General features: G+C 40.6%; 1 protein-coding gene across 3 annotated transcripts in view; it reads right to left on the minus strand.

The window, feature by feature from the left end:
- Window positions 1–228: 228 nt before the first annotated feature.
- Window positions 229–22,517, minus strand: part of LOC115136960 (contactin-4-like) — a 165,910-nt gene continuing 143,621 nt past the window's right edge. For 2 of the 3 annotated variants that reach the window (XM_029672896.2, XM_029672906.2), the window contains exons 13-23: window positions 12,081–12,256; window positions 10,615–10,735; window positions 9,645–9,803; window positions 8,820–8,969; window positions 8,541–8,611; window positions 4,523–4,757; window positions 4,123–4,238; window positions 3,013–3,199; window positions 2,805–2,917; window positions 2,541–2,709; window positions 229–2,184 (exon numbers count right to left, since the gene is read on the minus strand). In XM_029672896.2, the coding sequence (XP_029528756.1) occupies window positions 2,093–2,184; window positions 2,541–2,709; window positions 2,805–2,917; window positions 3,013–3,199; window positions 4,123–4,238; window positions 4,523–4,757; window positions 8,541–8,611; window positions 8,820–8,969; window positions 9,645–9,803; window positions 10,615–10,735; window positions 12,081–12,256 (1,589 nt within the window). In that variant the 3' untranslated portion in view covers window positions 229–2,092. The remainder of the gene's footprint in view (window positions 2,185–2,540; window positions 2,710–2,804; window positions 2,918–3,012; window positions 3,200–4,122; window positions 4,239–4,522; window positions 4,758–8,540; window positions 8,612–8,819; window positions 8,970–9,644; window positions 9,804–10,614; window positions 10,736–12,080; window positions 12,257–22,517) is intronic. The other variant, XM_029672915.2, reaches the window with a different exon arrangement.

Here is a 22,517-nt window from a genome sequence, read left to right on the forward strand (position 1 = left end):
GTTATGCACCTGCATAAGGTAAGCCTGAATCCAACTACTGAGAAGGAAAGGCGTGTGTAGGAAAGGCATACATTTCTTAAGTCTGAATCGGGTCCGATACACACTTGCTCCCTGAACATGAATTGTAACTTGCAGCACCGCCCACTGGATGTAATATGAATTTCAAGATAATTAATTCTGATTACAAGTAATAAGCATTAAGAAATAAGTCCATTGAATTTCACTCACTTAATATAAATCAATCAACTTTATTCATTAACACAGTATAAACAACCAACAACAGCAAAAAACAGAACTTCACATGGAGTAAATGGATGGTAGTACCGGTAAATCCCAAAGTGTGTAGGCCTACAGGAGAACACCTGTTTGAGACAGAAGCACAGACATAAAAGTGGTTTGACTTGTATGGCTAGATACACAAACCTGCTATCTCTTTGTATGGTCTCAAGCCATTCAGTCAGTTAGCAAATGGACAGAAAAGAAGGGCAAATACAGTCATGCTGAACGACATTTAGCTACTGTATGAAACATTTGTGTTATTACATAAAAACCAGGTTAATCAGCTCTTTAGAAAGGTTTTTATTTGATATAAATGATCTGAAGTGTACAAAAAAGTATATTAGACATTTCTCAACGCATGATTCTGAGTCAGACCCATTAGTCTGCCTAAACTTCCCCTCGAAAGTACTACAAACTACCTGCACTTTTTACTTTTTCACTGGATTACAAGCTACATATGTATGGGACTGTATTGTACTGTACTGTACCAGTATCACATGGCATCAGAAGACTATGGGAAAGAAATGCTGCTGACAAGTTTTCATCTTTTAGTAGGGGAGCAGTCAGTGGACCTACTAAAATGTCCCAGGCTTTCCACCTTACCTTTAAGCCATGCTGAACAGCACGACACTGTTGAAACACACTTCTCCTTCATAAAGAGCTTTTCCAGGTCAGGTCACATGGTCAGAAAACCCCCTGGCCCTAACTATAATATACGACAAGGACGAGGAGATTTTCCCGACCACATAACCTGACCAGGAAAAAAACTCCTGGCCCTAAGAATGACTGTAGGATTATACACGGGATGGTAATAACCTGTCTATTAATGCAGAGTGTAGCTACACATCATACAGCAGCTGCATAACAACATACATCTATGTTTATAATAGTTGTTGATAGATAAGTTAAGGCTCTTTAAGGACCTGAGGATTTCGAAGATATGATGAGGCACACACAAGGCAAAGAATAGAATAGCTTTAGAGTTGACACACAGCTAATGTAACTGAGAGGATGAGTAGGGTGATGAGCGGATGAGACAGACAGCCAGAGCAATTAAATGGCCAAGGCCAGAGCAACCTATGGAAGATGGGACTCCAAACCAGCAAGGGACAATAAAGTCCCTCTCATACTTTAACATAGTTTGTCACATTTCTATCAAGTCTCATTTTTCACCAGGCATCAGTGCAATGTTTTATGGAGTAATAAAAAAATAGTTATAAAGCAATATACTCAACATATCAGTCTAGATGGTGGTAAAAATGCATACATTTCTAAGAAGACTGAACTATGGTTTTTGTTGACATGAAACCACAGTAACAGGTAGTTTTCTTTGACCAAAAAATGCAATTCACCTCAGACGACAAAAGCGCTCTTTCCAACAAACTGAAAACGTATCAAATTCTAAAACTGTCAGATCTGTATGTAGGTACGCACCATGCACTGAACTCACCTCAACCTTGCCTTTTATAAAACGCCCAGACCAATTATGAATTGGTTTCAAAAGAAATCTATAAAAGCTAGACATGTCATACAAAAGATGCATATAAGACATTTTTCTTTTTTTTTAATGAAAGCTGCTTTGGTAACAACAGAGTCAAGACATCGGTCGATTTCCTGTTCTCGCCGGTGGACGGGGTGCTGAAGCGAGGCCCTTTCTCTCCCTCTCATCTCAGTGACTTTGTTTTCCAACGTTGCTCATCCTCCTGCCGCTAAAATCTAAATGAACGGATCTAGTTACACCAGACTGGGTGGTTGGTGTTCCTGTTCCGTTGTCAAGTTGCCTCCACATCAGATGTTCGCTGATAGCGGTTTGTCATAACGATGTCCGCGCTGTGAAAGACAGTGCTATTGTACTGAGGGCTGATAAAGTAGAGACCTTGGTCGCCGAGCCAATTGCATTGGGACCTGAAAAACATGAAAAGGAATGGGCTTTGATAGTCTGTCTGTTTATACGGAAAATGACAAGCAGCCTGGTTGGCAATTAATTGTTGAAGGCTTTTGTGCTATTAAATGCTTTGATGATCAAACCTTGGGCATATTTACACGCAATTCTGAATACATAAAGTAATTTAGTCCGGGATTAAATCCTGGCACTATTCATTTTTATAGATAATCCTTACTCTATCTGTTCCTTTTGAAGACATGACTAGGGCAAGAAAAACTCCAGTCTGTAGTCAAGACAATAAAGCAGTACTGGCAATAGCTATAGCAACGCCATTGAGATCAATGAAGTATGAGGAAGCAGTCCACTAGAGACTGACCTGGTATTCTGGGGATTGTGATCTGTCTGCTACTGCTCCCCTCTCCTCCCTCCCCAAATGGTTTGATCTGGATGAAGTACTCCTCATCCATAGGCAGGGAAAGCTCCACCGATGTTGTGTTGGTTTCCATGACACTCGGACGGCTATGTCGGTTACGCTTGTAGAGCACCTAGGGATGGACCACACAGTTAGAAGGTCACCCGGGAGAAACCATGACAATGGCCACTATTTCTAATTAAATCCATGCAGTCAGTGCTTCCTTACTTTGTAGCCTGTGACCTCTGACTCGTTCTCCAGGGCTTTGACCTGCTCCCAGTTCAGGATTATCTTGGAATTCAATGTGTTCCACATGACCTTCGCCGGGGGCTGGCTGGGCGCTGAGGGACACAAATACATGAGGATGAGGATCACATGATCTCCAATAAGTCAATGGAAACAACCGCTCGAACCAAAAGCAGGGGTAGACACTTACGTGGTTTCTTGGTGGTGACATTGACAGTAACACTAGGAAGCCCTGCCCCGGCCGTGTTGTATGCTCTCACTGTGACGTAGTACGTGTTGCTTCCTCTCACCCCTCGGATAATGGCGGATGTCTGGTTGCCTACCGTTCTCTGCACACTGGCTGCCTCCTCCTTCTCTCTCTTCTCCCAGTACCTCAACTGAGACCAGATAGAAAGAGGATAACTAGGGACATTAATGCAGACACTAATTTGTGAGAACATTGTAAAAAACTGTTTTTTGGTAGACACTGTCCACGAACTGTAAACTAGAACTGCAGTGAATTGGTATAAAAACAGCATTTCATTGTATGGTGTCACCTCATATATTCTCGTCTTTCCATGGGTAAGGTGCCTTGGTTCTGGTTACTTAGCTCTTGAAGTGAGGGAGTGTTTAAATGGCGTGGTCAAAGAGAAATCACAATGTGTAAAATGTCCCAGCTGTCAAGTTGAATGATAACAGATTTTCTTTGTCGCCTGAGTGTCTAGGCTGAAATAGCTGGCACGGTTGACAGCACAAATATAATTTGTCTTCCCTCACAGGAACCGTTTGCTCAGGCCCCACTTCCCTGTTTACTTTAAATGGTCAACAATTCATAATTCCAGTACTTTATGGATCCCATGAATGAAAATATATATTTTTTCCAATATTGAATGTCAATAGTGAGCTGACTAAGGATTGGAATCAACTAACTGAGCTCAAAGCCACAGTCTTTTAGCCTACAGTACAGTGTGGATTATAGGCTAAACATTCTGTCCCCTGGTACATTGCATCACTAGACTGTTAGACTAATCAGTGTAGTTAGTAACAGCACTTAGCAAGCAACAAGAGAAACACAACTCAACAGACAGGGGACCTGGCTGGACCATTACACATAACAACCTATTACATCTGAGATTCCCAATGTGCATGAGCTAGCAACACTCATCAATAATAGAACGCAACAAGATCGTACAGCATTAGTTGCTACACACATGCACACACACATGCACATGCTCACAACTACACACGCATGCCTTTACTCATGCAAGAACACTTTGACACACAAATAGGTAGAGGGAAACTAGAAAAAAACTTGGCTAACCTCATAGCCTAGGACTCTTCTCTTGCTGGTGTTCCAAGGCAGGGCTTTCCATGAAACCTCAATCTCAGACGCAGACAGACTCTTGGCTCGGATCCTGGTGGGCGCTCTGCCAGGCTCTGGGTGAAATGTAAAAATAATTTGAATGAGTTTAAAAGTAGTGGCAGGCTTTGATGACTCTTAAAGTGGGTCCATCTCTTTCATCAGAAGTACAGAGAGAACCAAAACCAGCAGCTGTGGGAACCAACCATCTGCAGATAGGAGAGCATGGGCAACAAGATCACTGTATTGACCGGGAATAAACTATCCAGAGGCGCCTCTCCATTGGCTTTTAAATGCTATGTGTGAACTGAGGCCCGGGAAGCACTGCCGCTCCTCTGGTATGACTTAATTCTTTACCAACCTTCCTCTGCAGAGTAGATGGTGATGACGGGTCCGAAAGGGCCTTCCCCCTCGTTGTTGTACACTCCAACCTTCACTTGGAAGGGGGAGAAGGGTTGGATGCTATCGTTCTTGAAGACATATTTGGAGGCTTCCGATGAGGGCACTGCGGCCTGCATCCAGCCTGTGGCGCCGTACGGTCTGAAGGCTACCACATAGCCAAACCCTCCCCCGTTCTGCAGCTCCTCGGGAACAGGCTAGAAGAAAACATACACGCACACACATACACAAACACATTGAAACTGGTGCACAAGTAGTGAACACCCACGTCCATCAATAATAAAGCGCCCTCAGCATGATACCACCACCTAGCTATTGTTAAGACTGAAAGCACATCATATTTCATATATTTATGGGGACTGACTTTTATTGTTTTAAGTCAACACTCCCCAAAGATGCATGGTTATATAAAGGGCATTCTATTTTATAATAGTTGGGAACAGTGGAGGCTCCTCAGAGGAGGAAGGGGAGGACCATCCTCCTCAGTGAATTTCATAAAAATTTAAATAGTGAGACATTAAAAAAGTTAACCTCTTTAAATAAAACTATACTAAATATATTAATGTCACCAAATAAATGATTAATACACACTGTTTGGCAATGAAGGTCTACAGTACCCTCAGCAGCACTCTGTAGGTTAGCACCATGGTGTTTCCGGAGAACAGCTCGTTTCCGTCCTCCTCTGGGTACATTGACTTCAATACAATACCTAGGAGGCTTGTGGTTCTCACCCCCTTCCATAGACTTACACAGTAATTATGACAACTTCCAGACGACATCCACCAATCTATCAGAGCTCTTGCAGCATGAACTGACATGTTGTCCACCCAATCAAAGGATCAGAGTAATGAATCTAGTACTGAAAGCTACAGCTAGCTAGCACTGCATAAAATGCGGTGAGTAGTTGACTCAAAGAGAGAGAAAGACAGTAATTGAACAGTTTTGAACAAATTCATTTCTTCAAAAATAAAGGAGAAGCAAGCGAGAGAGAGAGATATATTTTGTTGTATTTTTTTTTCACTTTCACTTACTTAGCTAGAGAATGCAGCTAGCTAGTTTAGCCTACTCAAACACCCCGCTTAAACAGAGAGGGCTGCTATGTTAGCTGAAACTCTTCCAAGTCAAGGTAAGCTTTTGGTTGTATTAATTTATTGCCACTGGGGCCCACCGGTGTAACTGCTAAACTTCTTGCTGCTGACTGTACACTGTACTGCATGTTCTAGTTAGTTCTAGTAGCTATGCTGACTATGATGTTTATATGGTGACAATGATGTAGGCGTGTATAGCAGTTAGCTATTTTTCGCCTGGTCACAGAATGCTGATGTGTTGTACACTGAAGTCCACAAGCGAAGGGAAAAGGAGAGGAGGAGAGTGCGTAGATACGAGAAGGAATACTATGATCAAAGGGATCATTCATGCTGTTTGTATGTGGCTGCTATGAAAGTGAACTGTGTTTGAGTGTGATTAGGGGTGTATTCATTCCACCAATTTTATTGAAAACCATTTCTTAAACAGAAGCAATTGGAATGAATCAGTGATAAACAGACCTGAATTTGTTCACATGAAACTCTCGTTTGCAACTGTTGGACTAATGATTAAACCCTATATCAGATAGATGCAGGCAATAGATTTGATTGCTCAAAATTTCTCTTGACCTACATTGCAGACTTTCATTCATAGGCTAGGTTATAGCTAGTAACCTCATGATAGGGTATAGGGAAAGTGTTGGTATCATGTAGTAGTCAAAACCTATCGATGTTACATTGAGTTGGGTGAATGGAATATGAATGACAGTCATCCAATATGCTGTAATAGAAATAAGAAAATGAATCGTCCTCCCTCATCTTCAATGGCACCGACCGCCACTGCTTTGGAAAAGTAGTATGTAGTCAGATACTGTAGCTTACATTTTCACATCATTGTGTAGCTACACATTGAAATAATTTAGTCCATTGTACTTCTCATCTGAAGTAACTTCAATCAAGGCTGTATTGAAACTTTGTTAAAGCAAAGTTAGACTGTAATTGAACTCATTAACATTCAATAGTCAATCAGCAAAACTTTCACAGCAGTGGATGATTTTCAAGCAGGGCTAATCACATGTTTTCTCAATCGCGTACAAGACATGTTTGAATCTGTGTTGAAACGAATCTATAGCAGAACCGCAATGACCAAATGCTCAAATATATTTACAGAATTTCCGATCATTTTCTTGCCTTAGTACCTGACTTGCATGTCTTAGTCCACCTTTTGCAAAACATTAAACATAATTGTAATCAGTGAATACACAATCAGTAAATACTTCTGCACAACATTCTAAATCACCCCATCAGTGTCATACCATGTACATTACAATATAGGGAAAGATCTAGGCCAGGGAAGGCAATTTTGATGGGGGTGGGGGCCACCAGAAAATGGAACTCGTCATGATGGGCCACCAGAAAATGGAACTCGTCATGATGGGCCACAGTGGCACATGGGTCTGCCTCCCTCGTTACATCTGAGAAATTGTTTTCTATTTAAAAGTTGCAATCACCTGTAATTCTGCACATTTTGCCATGGAGAGTAGAGAAAATGTTGCCGTTTTAAAGCAAGTTTGCTGCAATTCTATACAGTTTGCCATGGGGTGGAGAGAAGATTTTGCCATTTTATAACTAATTTTGTGCAATTCTGCACAGTTTGCCATGGGGCACAGAGAAAAATGTGCAGTTTTACAGCTAATTTACTGCAATTCTAAACATTTTGCCATAGGGTGGAGGCAAATGTTTGCAGTTTTTAATATGATGACTGATGATCAATGGGCCCCACCCTGGTCGGTAATTCGAACATGCTTACTACAAGTTTAGATAGCTGGCCGCTAGACTAATCTACCAATCTAACATGGGCTAGTTTGTTGACTGCTGATGCACACCAAATGTTTTCATTTGTTCTCAACAATAAGTTGAGTCCCTGACTGAGATCTTTTTTTTTTTACAATATTGCGGACATGCAGAGATCCAGAGAATGAAGTTGTGTTACTTCTAAGTAACTTTGGGTTCCTCTTAAGTCATCTCCACCATTGTATTCCATTGTATTCACCTTTACTTGTTTCTATTGTGGATTGTGTTTCTGTGCACTGATGGAAAGTTTACAAAACTATGAACAAACCAGTCTATGTATTGAATACATGGAATTGTATTGTGATGATACCGATGAACGCAACCGGCACTCAATGTACTTTTTCATTATTTTTTTTTTATTTTTTTACCAGGAATAACATTTGATTTGATGTGTATGAAATTGTTTGATGAAATATGCATACATGGAGAGTAATTGCCCATAATTCTGCACTTTTGGATAGTTGTACTTCCAATTTTGATCATCATTATCTAGTGACTGCAAAGAAAATGTATTGATCTGGGGTTTTTAAAAGACCAACTAACTTTCTGTTTTGTCTGCTTGACTTCAAGACATAAGTATGGCAGCATCAATCTTTTTGCAGGCATTCATGTTCTTTTGATGAACGTATTTACAATTTTGACCGTATCATTTACTTTTGATTAATATATTTATGTTTTGAGAAGGCAACTACATTAGTGAAAAAGCATTTAGTGTTTTGCAAAACGCCACAGAGTTCTGTGGCTTTTGAACTTTGTTTTGAAAATCGGCAACATTGTTAAAACATTTAAAAAAAAAAGCTTGTACGGGATTGAGAAGAACTGTAAGACTGAAAAAGATAGGGAAGGACAATCTTTGAAAAAGTTGCTTGTGACTGTGTGAAGAATCATTCGGTTTAATTAGCTTATTAAAACCTCAAAGGCATTTTTCTCTACCCCGGGGAGACAGCAGCAGTTATTGCCTCTCTGTTCTTAAAAATGAAATGCCATACAATAAGCCTGGCTGCTGTTATTAATGAAACAACGGCCCGACTCCTTAGAGAATAATGACTTCTGGCTTCCCCTCCATGGGTGAGGGAGTATTGGAGTGAGCGGCTTGCTTACCTCCCAAGTGATCACTAATTCTGAGCGACTGCCTCCACCTCCGCTTACATTAGCTGGTGTGACCTTCGGAGCTGGGGGAACAGAGGGTAATCGTAATCCTGCTCAACTCAGTCGACCCCAGCCATCAAAGATAACACGATAACAACACATTCGGATTAGATTCTTTGACATTGAAATAGCTTTTTCCCACCATACCAGACAAACTAATGGCAAGAAGATGCACATAAGAAAAACTGAAAACATGCAGAATTGAAGGGATTCAATGAATACCGTACATACATGTTTCCTTAGTCCTTGCTTGTTTGGATGGTTTGCTGGGCTCCCCAGTCCCAATGGCATTGCTTGCCAGGACTCTGAACTCATATTCCACCCAGGGGCTCAGGTCTATTACTGTAGCTGTCAGGCGGCGGCCCCCCACCATCTCAGGAACTGGCACAAAACAAAACAGCCCCCTCCCCTCAGAATGAAGCAGGTAGCAGGAGAGTGTCCTCTAGGCTGACAGGCCCACTGAGCACACTCCACAGGTGCAGGGGGCTAATTACACAGAAGGACACATGGTGTACTCACTCACTCACACACACACGCACAAGACAAAACACACACCTTAAGGGTGGACCTCACTCAGTGTCCCTGTTTGGTCAGGTTTGTCCTGGCTGTAAAAGGCATGGCCAGGAAAAACTCTTGGCACTAGTGATGTTGCCTTGTACAGTGACACACACTTAAAGATGCAGTATCAATATATATATTAAATATGTATTTTTCCCCCAAACTAACAGGCTCCTCCCCAAAATAATTGGAACAGCACCAAACATGCATAACTACAGCCTGCTCTAGAACCGCCATCCAAACTTCCGTATGGGGCTCATTTCTATGCTATCAAACAGCACCATTCACTGTAAGTCAGACCTCTGGAAATGGATCCACATTTCAACAACACCTGCTGTCAAGTAAATCTGCAGTGAACCCTGTCACTGAACAATCGAGTGCCATTTGGAATTGAAGTAAAATCACTCATAGGCTCATACTCTCACACGGAAAAGAGAAAATGGAGATCAGACCCCTATATACCGCTTTGATGAGGCAATCGCTGGTTGAAGAGCCTACCTGTGGTGACAGCCTGCCAGCCCAGGGAGAATGGTGTCCTGGCCTGGATGGTGTATGTTGTAACTGGACTGTGATTATCAGGCCCGGGCCTCCAGGAGAGAGAGGCTGTGGTGTCACTGATTTCTTCTACATGGATGCTGGTGGGCGGGCCTGGGGGACCTGCAGATACGACGCACAGCCAGGCAGGAAGGGAGATAGAGGGAGGGAGACAGAGAGAGGAAGAGACAGTGAGAGAGAGAGAGAGAAAGAGAGAGAGAAAGAAGTATAAAAAAGGCAGAGCAGAGCAGTGGTGTCCTTATCACTATCTGCCTTCAGCACTAGGAGTACAGATGGTGAAATCAGTTTGGTGTGAATCCTCAGGGAGCTTTTCTGTCTAATTAGATTAAAAGAGAGAGAGATACATCTCTATCTGACCATCTTTTCAACTGATCTCACAGAGTACAATGCCTTCACATCTTAATTAGAGGCATGTCCAGGATGATGGAGAATAAACACAGACAACTAACTAGCATCCATCTCATTCAGTCTTAAAGACACAGATGGGACCCCTTCAAATCTGCACAGCTAACTTAAATAATGCTTTGTTGTTGCCATGGATAACTGACATTACATTGACATTTAAGTCATTTAGCAGACGCTCTTATCCAGAGCGACTGACCTAATCAAGTGAGTGGGTGGGATTGTTCCCTATCAAATTGCATTTTCTATTACCATTATTTTTCAATGACCTTTCAAGGACATGAGAATGACTTTCCAACATAGGATCAGTTCTGTGGGGTTTACAAGGTTTTCAAGATCGACAAATGCCTACTACAAAGGTAACCCATGTTGAATTTGTGAAAGTGTTAACATCGCATGATACTTTATCATGCTAAATAAGCATGTATTACATTATTATTAAATAACAACAAATGGTAGTCAAAATCAAGGTATCTTTCATGAAATATTGCTTGTAGACAGAGAGAACTACCTCTGACCACCAGGTCTGCTGCGATGGAGATGCTGTCCACCTTGGTCTGCACTGCACAGGTGTACTTCCCTGCGTGTCTCAGCTGGATGTTCCGAATCATGATGTCCCCAGCGGAATGCTGCTAACATGCAACACACACACATGAACATGCACACACACACACACACGGACGGATAGACACGCGCAGACACACACACGCGCACGCACACACACACATACACAAGCACAACGATTAATATACTGTAGTAACATTTTACCAACGTGTAATTCAAATAAATGAAATATGATGATTTGAGCAGAAATAATCATATGTGAGCAGAAATTGTATATTTAAAAAAAAAAATATTCAGGGTCTTTGTATGCCTATTATTCTATTATAATTCTAGGATTTTAACTGTGATCTGTTTCCATGTTTTAAAAGGGTCATCGGCATACCTGTACATATGAGACGGGCAGAGCACTTACGTTTAATTATAATTATTACGCAAATGTATTCATACACATGCTGATTTTAGCTGTGGAAGAGTGGCCTCATTATTTCAATGATCAAGCAAAGCTTAAAGGTAAAGTTCTCAAGTTCTTTCCATTCCATTTCCAATTGCAGTTCCCACTTTCACACCATCATTTAATCAGTCCAGTACTGAGTGGAATCAGGACCAGTCATAAATTGGATGTGGCAAAAGCTCAATTGGATGTGGCAAAAACAGCATATGTAACTCCAGGTGGTGTCATTTATCATGTAAAAGGAAAACTATTACGATTAAAATAATGAAAAACATGACAACCTGACCAGAGAGTGTAATGTACATGCCCCTACTCATCACTTCTGGAACAATGATTATCATCACTCTTTCTTCAGACAGGGGAGATGAAAAAGTAGCTTTTAAGTGTTTTGTAGTTAACGTAAAGTGTAAATGAAAGAGGAAACCTATGCAAAACAGGGCATATGATCTGAGCTTTGAGCTTGGTAGGTTTTAGGGAAGGATGGGGAATATGTAAATGTCATTTTAAAATAAACTATGTGCAGCACATTTTCACCACACATAAATACACATGCTCCAAACATTCTCTGCACTGCGGATACCCTACTTAATATGACCTCACTTATATTAAAGGAAGGGAACCACGGTGTCGATGTTGCAATGTATCACCAGCTCCACCCCTTGACCTCTCTCAATGTAATTTCTGAAGGGGTTGAAAAATCAATGTCTCTTTAATGACATATCTTCGTGAGAGAGCAGTGGCATAAATAAAATATAAGCAATCTGCAACACGGCGTAGTAAAGATGTGTGTTTCTTCCTATTCATTATGCATTGCAGTGCCCCTGACAAGCATGGTGTAAAAGCGTGGTAATACGGCACCATTTCTCAGACATGACACTTTGATTATAAATGGGAGGCTTGATGGCCCCGGGAGGGAATCGGGAGGGAATCCGGAGGGAATATTTGGAGGCTTATGCACTTACACCTCCCACTTTTTCAAAGTATCCGCCGTGGTCGCCAAAGTGGATCAGCTGCTCGTTGAAGAACCAGGTGAACTTGAGCTCTAGAGACGGGTCATGAGTCACCTGACACGGCAGCACGATGCTCTCTCCTACAGTCACGTCCAGGGTGGACGGTGGCGTGGATATAATGGTCGGCTCTGGAAAACAGCACACATGCACTACTGTTAGTGTGAAGGAAGTCGCTACAAAACACATACTAAAAGCAACCATTATATTATGCAGTGATCCCAAGCTTAAAATACTGTAAAAGGTTATTCCAATTGTTGTGCAAAATTCAAATATTTTCCACGCTTTTCAAATGCAGAATTCAATGGAATAAATGGACACGTGGAAGTAAAAACACACGAACCCAGAACAAAAACTAGTGTGATTACCAGAATGAATGAGATTCAGCCAGCCAGAGGGTACAGTGTGGGAACTGCGAAGGCTCGTCTACCTGTACCTAGAGAATGTGCTCCAACTGTCACTGTCAGCTCAGCCTTCAGTCGGTAGGTACTGTAATTCCTACATCTGCAGTCTGCAGACCCCCTGACTTCTGCAGCCACTCAAAGAAAATAAACACGTGCAGGGCTCCCCTCACTACACATTCGCTATTCAAGTCTCTGCATGTATGTGGTGTGTTGCTGTTGTTTCACTGAGGAATTAGACAGACAGTGTTCCTCGTCTCCAGTGTGAGTGTGAGCAGAGACAAGAAAGATAGCTACAGGAGCACGAGAGCGGAATGATGAGAGGAATAAGAAGCCCCTTTGTTCTGATGCTGTACGGTGCCTGTCTCCCTCTTGGGGGTGCTGTGAGTACTCGGCTGAAATATCCACTCTGAGCGCCAACTAAATTAACCATGGCAAATGATCCCTGGACAGGTAGCCATAGATTCCTGTAAAAAGTGCCTGCAGTGCAGTCTTCATCCAGAGCTAATTCGATACCTGCATTGCAGTGTTGGGGTCAATTCTGAATTGAGTTGCGACTTGGTCTTTAATTCCAATTAATTAATTCCAATTCATTCCAAAGCTGTCATCAATGCAAAGGGTGGCTACTTGAAGAACGTCAAATATAAAATACATTTAGATTTGTTTAACACTTTTTTGGTTACTAAATGATTCCATATGTGTTGATGTCTTCACTATTATTCTACAATGTAGAAAATATTAAAAATAAAGAAAAATCCAAATTTTTGACTGGTACTGCACATCACTATGAATGTTTATTCAAAATAGTTTTAAATAATTACAGTTGTCGGGAAGCATTCTAAGATTATTTTGTATGTTAATAACTCATAATTCACTTATATGTTATTAAATATAAAAAATACATTTCCCAGAATGCATTAGATCAAACACTCCAGAATGGAAGGATGAAGCAGAATGGAAAAATCTAACATCTCATGACAAAAATACAAACAAAATACTGTTTGACATCTTCGAGTTATAATCAAACCGATATTTAAAATGGAATCTGTATTCAGTAAGAGGTGGCATATGCTTTTGGCTAAATAATTTTCACAGGAATGTGATACATACTGTATCTTTCATGTCTCAGTGGAATTTATTTAAATTGGTTTGAATTGAATTCTACTTCCTTTAATTCAAATTCAATTCAATTTCTGCATTCTGTTCTTGAGGCCAAATAAAATTACAATTTCAATTAATAGTTTGAGTTGAATTAAATTCAGGAATTCCGAATTTACCCCAACCTTACTGCATGTTATGCCCCCTACGCAGAATGTAATTTATCTTGTCTCTTTTTGATTTTAGAGTAGACCGCAATCAGCTGATGGATTTTGTTCAGTAGCGATAGAATCACTAGGGAAGCCAAGCCAGGAAAAAAAGCCATATTACAACCTATGTGTTGTGATAATTGCATTGTTTGCTTTATAACCCTTTGGTTCATATGCCTTGCCACCGTTATATATAGGTCTATGACTGAGACAATAAGAAGACACAGTGGCCGAATAAATCCGTCCACACCTTTGTGTTTCATCACAAAACCGGAGAGCAACATCTGTCCGGTGGAGTCCACAAAGCATATTGCATGTAACAATCAGTTACATGCCCTACAGCATGGTCAATCAAGTTAAGGTTTCTGACATTTTTGGACTACTAAACAACTATTGATTTAGAACACCAAAGAGTTACCGCAAGTCGCAAAGGAAACAGGAGCTGCCTCTACTATTCCAGAAACATTTCAGCTTCAATATTTCAACATTATCTAATCACCTCTGCTTAGTCTAATAAAGTGACAACTCCAAGATTCTAAAAACGATTTAGTCCAATCAAGGTAAACTAAATATCATGTGGCTGTCCATGATACTGATGTCTGTGTGTGTTTTGGTTTTACTATCCTTGTGGGGACCAGATGGCCTCACAAGGATAGTAAAAAGAGGAAAATTTAGAGAAGAGCAGACATTTTGCCGGTCCCCACAAGGAAAACGTCTATTTTAAGCTTAGGGGTTAGGATTAGGTTTAGGAGTTAGGGTTTGGGGTTAAGGTTAGGGTCAGGTTAACGGTTTGGGGTTTGGAAAAATAGGATTTTGAATGGGAATCAATTGTTTGGTCCCCACAAGGATAGTAAAACAAACGTGTGTGTGTGCGTAAGTAGAAAAAGTAGAGAAATGCTTGTAGAGAAATGCCAATGCCATCCTCCTCTCTTTCATGTGGCCGAAATAACCTATGACTCTGTCATACTATACACACTTTTAGTATTTGTTGTCCTAGGCTAGCTACCTGGCTAAAATGCATGCTCGCTAGCCTAACTTATTTTCATGGGCAACTATTAGCCAGCTAACATTAGCCTACAACATCTAGCTACATATTGAACTTTCATCCTCTCAGGCCAGAGGCACAATGTATGAACTTAGGGTTGGATCAGATCGCCATTATAATCATTGGCCAGTACGGAGAATTAAGTAAAACCACAATTCCAAATCTCTATCTCCATCCATGGCTAATTTAGGAAAGTGACAATTTTATCTAGCTAGCTAGACAACGGAAGACGACAACACATTGAGATGCAACAATTAAAGTTTTTTTCTGTCAATGACGTTTGGCTTTTGATATGATTGGTGTGAAGCCAAATCCAAACTCATTGCTTATTGTTCTATGATATTTGTATCAAGGGAGAATGCTCACTGGCTTCCCTTGTATTCAATGATAGGTGCGGCAACAATGTCATACTCTTTTCGACCAGACAGCGTCAGATAGATGGGCAACACATACAGAGACAGAGGGGCAATGTTTCACTCGCTCGGACGCTTTCACCAGTGAGATACAGTCAGCCTCTTGCAAATTGAATGGAAATTATGAAACAGAGAGACGAAAGATACATTATTTTACGTTTTTCTTCTTGGTCAATTTTTTGGGGGGGAAGGAAGCCTGGCTTCCCTTGGCATCCATGAAAACACGACACTGATTTTGTTAAACATACAATTTTTAAATTTAATTTTACCAGGCAAGTCAGTTAAGAACACATTCTTATTTTCAATGACGGCCTGGGAACAGTGGGTTAACTGCCTGTTCAGGGGCAGAACGACAGATTTGTACCTTGTCAGCTCGGGGGTTACTAGTCCAACACTCTAACCACTAGGCTACGCTGCCGCCCCAATGAGAGGGTGTCATATAGGCTCAGCCCTATTCCAGGGAAGATAAAATGGGGAGCTATATAGTGACACAGTCAGACACAATGGGACACATGAGCGCAACTATTCAAGTGTCTGGGTCTGGGTTTCTATTTGCAGAGAGAACACGTTTATTAAATGTCCATCAATGCCAATAGGTTTGAAAGGGAGAAAAAGCTACACCTCCTCTTTCTCCTGACAGATCGCTTGTGAGAACATGGCCATAGGAGCTTTGGGTTTGACTGTCTAATTCTTGACAAAATGCCAATTGTAACAGTTTGCTGATCAGATTTTTTTTGTTTTACTCCTCTCAGTGTGGTATCTTTTATAACACAATTGTCACACATTTACACACCTAATGACATGTGAACAGAGTGCTGACAAAATTCAGGTGAAATATCCAATGCTAACTGACATGGCAACCTAAATGCTAATGTGACAGTCATTTAAAAAACCTGGTGGCCAGATATATAGCCATGCATAGTCAGCTCTAAGCTCTGAGGCTGACCAGAGCCAATCATTCACTGTAAAGACGATACTGGGAAAATGTCTCTTATTACTCCACTCCATCATCATTTGTGACAGATTGTATGGATAACCCTGCTTGGTTACACAACCTCAGCAGAGCTCTCCAGCGTCATTTGATTGATATCTATCTTGTATAATGCCTTGTTACCTACTGTGGCTATAAGAGCGAGGAGCGCACCCCTCTCACTAAGCAAAGTCAATCAGAGACAAGATGGTAAAGCTTGCAACCACCCTGACAGGTAGATCCAACTACACTCCAGGGACTGCTGGGAGGGTGAACAGCAGAAAAACTGGAGAGACATGAAATTGCATAGTAATATCATTAAAGTGGGAAGTCAACGACGGGAAAGAGAGAGAGATAGAAGGAGCTGGGCTGGGCTGACTGTTTAAGGTGTGAATTAATGTGAGCTCCATCCTCTCCCGTCCCTGTGTCTCACGGCTGACACTCCTCACTCGGCCACAGCCTCTGCTCAGCCTCTGCTCATCCCACAAACAGCCGGTCATACGTGAATAATGCTCTCACAGGCTATGTAGCTAGTGCTACTGAGGCAGAGATGCCCCATCGACCACTGTGGAGACTTCCCTCCAAGTTTAATGGCCTTGGGAGGGGGAAGGGGGGGGGGGGGGGGGGGGGTGTAAATGTGTACTCCTCTCTGGTGTACATATTCTTAAGGCCCTCTACTCAAGGGTGGCTATGTGCAGTTGACTAATGTATTAGGTGTATTCCAGAGTCACATGGTTTTGACAGAGTTTTCACAGATTGTTGCCACTGCTGCAAAAAAAGCTGCTCTTTTTAAAATATATATATATTTTTGCCCAGATGCGTTTTTACATTAATAACCTTTGACTCAATGACTGGAAGTCTATGGGAACAGCTAGCATTTCATTGTGCTAATGCTAATAGCAATGCACCCTGCAACTAACTTCTTATAGGGTATCTGCGAGAAATAAATAGTTCAAACCCAATCTTCATTTCCCAGCCTTTTAGATCAAGGAAACACAAAGAAAGCCCTTTACCAATGCGGAGCAAACAAATGATTCTAAAGCCATTCAACATGGATACTTAACATTTTCCTCAAGAGACAAAAAGGATTCTCTCAAGGACAAACCTCAATGGAGCATTGGTGGTTGGTGAGCAAACGTTGTGCAAATAAAGAGACATATTCTAGTGAGCTGCTCTCAACACTCTATTCATCCTGTCTATAACAGTACATCTGTAGCTACTGTATCTGCGGATAAGTTATGCGGCTGTATTTCTCTCCTCTCTTTTTTCACACTTTTAAAACGTAGTCTCAGAGCATCAAAATGGTATATCATACACTGTAGCCGGAGGAAACACAGGAAAGTTATGCTGCTTTGAAAGTTAATAAACATGTTATGCCACTGAAAGGCCAATTTACACCCTACGGAGATGGAAAATTCAGAGCGTAGCGCAGTATAGCAACGTGTGAGGACAGACGCCGGAAGACGAGAAGCAAGTACAGGGAGTGAACATTTAATAAATAACCGGCATGAAACAAACAAGAACAGCGTCTGAACAGGGGAAACATAACGACAATAATGCTGACACGGGGATCAAACCGAGGAACAGACAGATATAGGACAGGCAATCAACAAAGTAATGGAGTCCAGGTGAGTCCAAAGTTGTGCTGGTGCGTGTAACGATGGTGACAGGTGTGCGTATTGATTGGCAGCCCATGACATTTGGAACGCAAAATATAATTAATTGCGTAGCCATGGGGCAGTGTTGTGTAGGCTATGAAGCTGTATTTTACCACCAACTCGCTCGGTTCCTTGTTCTGATCTATATATACTGTATAGGCCATGAATCAGGTAGCCTATTTTGCATTGATAACCAAATGTAATGTCAGTAACTGTTCACACAGTAAACCAAACAACATTGTATCCTTATTAGAATCCCCCCAAAATAAAGTAGTGATAACAAAGTGATTCTAGGCTATTTTGAAATTGTAAAAACAGCTGCTAGCTGGGAGTGAATACATTCAAGCAGCATATCAAACTGGGATAATATTGTAGGTTAAAATGACAAGTATAAGAATATTTGCCAGGGCATATTTTTAAAATTATCAACCCGATTTTTTCACAATGAAATGTGCAAAGCTAAAAGGATAGCTAGCTTACAGGCTATGCTTAGCCAACTAACGTAAACTAACCCCATTCTGTACAAATGTGCTCAACCGCAACATTCAAACGAGGATACAAAGAACACTAATGGGACTGTAGTGACTGTGTTGACTTCAAAATCGGGGGTGTGAACTAGGTTTCTATTCAAGCGTTGATCGACATGGTAATAGCTCTATAGTATTGGAGAAAAGTTTAAACAACGGACCCTCCGTTACATCGTGACGTGTCATGTCGTAACGTACAGCACGCATAAAGCAACTATTTCCGTCTTACAGTCTCTCTCCACCAGGTGTAGCACTTCTCTCATCCTTTAAAAACAAGAAATGGACAGTGACGGGGTAAGGGGGGATACCTATTCATTTTTTGCGTCATCATTGCATGCGATCATCATTCACCGCCCTTAAAACCCCATTCAAATTCGACACAAACCTTCAAATAGGTATGTAATGACACATTATATAAACTCTTTATAGTGTTTTATTTACATTTTAGCGGCAATAAGGTGATAAGTTGGACAGATCGCGTGAAAAAAAGCAATTTTCCCACACGACATCTCTCCTTCTCACTATCACGCATTAGTTTCGCTTCCCCACCCGCCATTTTTTTAAACATCCGACGGGGCTCATTGCCTGCTTGAATCATGCTGAAACGGGCAGCGTTTAGGTCATGTCATTTATTTTGTTGGAAAGGGGAGAAATTGTGCTTTACAATGGTATTGACATTAAAGTTGATCTGGAAGTATTACGTTTTTGGGGCGCAAAAATACGGGCAATTGTACAGACCAAGGCGAAGTACGAGTTTATGTGAGTTTACTTTAGCTAGCAAGGGGAAGACTCTTGAAGACAACTTTACTATTTTTTTGCTTTCAACACAAATTAGAAGACAACAAGAACTTCTATCGCCCCCTTGGGAATGTTATTTGGGAGTCTGGATCAGCCAAAAGGTGTGCTTTGCTCCAAAAATCCAACTCCACCCAAAAGTGCACGTGTGTGTGTGTGAGCAGATCTACGCATGTGAAGCATGTAGACAGCTTGGAGACCAGTACTGTATGAGAAAAATGCTCTTGAATGATTTTGCTGAGATTCACACTCGCTTTTTAGGGGGTAGATCAGCTTCAATACTGCAGATAGATTGTGACTTCTATCAACGTAATTGTCTGCATCATTTCCAATCCACCATATATAAAAAAAAATGTTGTTACATGTATGACATTATTATTCATATCCCAGAACCGTTTACCTTACTAGTTGGAGCCTAATGTTAGCTAGCTAACATTGAACCTGGTTGGTTAGCTCCCAGAAGATTCATGCAGGGTAGTAATGACATGATTTGGCACTATGTTCATTGATGTTCAACTAGCTAACATTAGCCGGCGGACTCGTTAGCTAATGTTACGTGACGTGTGTGATCTTACACGTTTACCAAGCTAGGTTCATTGTTTACCTAGCTAGCTACATGTCTTAAGCTAAAGTGTACTGTTAGCTGGCTAAAGTTAGCTGGTTGGCTCCCTAGGTGACGTTATTATTCGTATCCCAGAGCAATTTGCTTTGCTAGTTAGAGCCTAATGTTAGCTAGCTAACATTGTATATGGTTGGTTAGCTCCCAGCAGATTCATGCAGGGCAGTAACAACATGATTTGGCACTACGTTCATTGTTGTTTAACTAGCTAACGTTAGCTGGTTGGCTCGCTTGCTAACGTTATGTGACGTGTGTGATCTTACACGTTGTTCACCTAGCTAGTTACATGTCTTAGCAAAAGTGTGCAACACCCGTTGAATATGGTCAGTGTCAGTAAACATCGGAAAAAAAAGCGTAATGAAATTGAGGCCAGCAGAGGTGGTTAGGCTGTTTTCCTGTTATTAAGAGGTAAACAAATCATTGGCCAGAGCATCAGGTGTGCGCTGTGAACTCTGAATGCTGAATGGGTGTAGACAAAGAAGAGCTCTTCACTAGATACCAAAACATTGAAAGGACATTTTCTCAAAAGTGAGTTTACAAATGTGTCAACTTTCAAAGCAGAATTACTTTCCCATTGTTCCTCAAAAATGAAGTGTATGATATACCATTTTGTAGCTCTGAGCCTCTACTTTTATCCAATGTAAAAAACACCATTAACATTTTTGCGGCATAAGATCAAATCCAGGTGGTGGGTCACATTTGTGGAATTGATTTCCTTCTTAATGTGTTTGAGCCAATCAGTTGTGTTGTGACAAGGTACAGTAGGGGTGGTATACAGAAGATAGCCCTATTTGGTAAAAGACCGCCCATATTATGGCAGGAACAGCTCAAATAAGCAAAGAGAAACGGCAGTCCATTATTACTTTAAGACATGAAGGTCAGTCAATACAGAAAATGTCAAGAACTTTTAAAGTTTCTTCAAGTGCAGTTGCAAAAACCATCAAGCGCTATAATGAAACAGGCTCTCATGAGGACCGCCACAGGAAAGGAAGACCCAGAGTTACTTCTGCTGCAGAAGATAAGTTCAGTAGAGTTACCAGCCTCCAACCAAATAAATGCTTCACAGAATTCAAATAACAGACACATCTCAACATCAACTGTTCAGAGGCGACTGCGTGAATCAGGCCTTCATGCTTTGCATTTCTGCAAAGAAACCTCTACCAAAGGACACCAATAATAAGAAGAGACTTGCTTAGGCCAAGAAACACGAGCAATGGACATTATAATGCAGCACATGGCTTTCATTTTCCACGTGTAAATAGTACTTTTCAAAAGTGTTCAAAACATGCCATTCCATGAACCAGCATTTATTTTTCAAATCAATGAGCCCAATCAGTCCTCCAAAAACCAAAATCCTAAACAACAGCTAAAAAAGTCCTTAGTTTTGGGGTTATGCTCAGGTAAAACAATTTGGCTAATCTATACTTCCATATTTCCAAGTCTTATTCTTAAAGATCAAGAGGTATAACATTTATTGCAATAACTGGAATTCTGATAGACTTTGGTTTTTAATGTACATTTACATTACATTTAAGTCATTTAGCAGACGCTCTTATCCAGAGCGACTTACAAATTGGTGCATTCACCTTATGACATCCAAAGATATAATTAAATCATATTATTATATGTAGTAGAAAGCGATGGGTTAGAAGAAGCCTACATAACCAACCCATAAAGTAAAATTGACCATCCATACATGGCCAGCTATGTAACCTTTAACAATGATTTATCCTGCAATAGATGTCGTTCAATTGGTAACATATATTTTTGTCTTCTTCTAATGCCTTAAGGGGAAAGTAATTTAAAAGTAACAAAATCTAATCAGATTACATTACTGAGTTTGGATAATCCAAAAGTTACATTACTGATTACAATTTTGGTTACAAAGTAACTGTACCAGATTACATTTATAAAATAACCTACCCAACCCTGCATATGGGCAGTACCGAAGCAAGCGATCTAATGATTCTGTAACTTTGTAGCTAAATCTGCAGAGCTGGGATGGTTGTATCCCCCATACATATAACATTCTATTTATTGCAAGAATTTTGTATATAATTTAAATTGAAAAACAACGGTTTGTGTATCAGTTCATAAACCATGTGCCGTTGAAAATCTCCCAACTATTTTGCAACCTGTATGGTGCAGCTGTCAATTATTTTATCCTTAAATTAAACTGGTATACTTTTTTATTTATCACAATTATCTTCAGACAATTTTGATCTTTAATTCAGGACCGACAGACAAGTTCCTTACATTCTCCCCTTTCCACTTTTGCCTCCTCCATTTTTGCATTAATGCTGCAATCAGTTGGTTGTAATTTTGCATAGAGCAGACATTTCAATATATTTTTGTTAACTGGATGTGTGACAACTCCACTAGTGCTATTTATTATATAATTTACAAAGATTATACTGTTTTATAAAAAAATGAAAATATTGGTATTTTATCAATTAGTATATTTGAGTTTAAACAATATTATTTTCTAATATTTGTTCAGTCTTTTCTGTTGGATTAAACTATAATTGCAATCAGCTTTCTATTGCTTGTTTTAAAAATTGTGATATTTTGGAGATTATTTCCTTTTCAAATAACCCGAAAATGAGAGGTTGTATTCTGAATGAAGGGAAAAAGGCCATTCTTGAACACGGGGTGAG

Source organism: Oncorhynchus nerka, linkage group LG2 (assembly GCF_034236695.1).
Source record: "Oncorhynchus nerka isolate Pitt River linkage group LG2, Oner_Uvic_2.0, whole genome shotgun sequence".
Taxonomy (NCBI): domain Eukaryota; kingdom Metazoa; phylum Chordata; class Actinopteri; order Salmoniformes; family Salmonidae; genus Oncorhynchus; species Oncorhynchus nerka.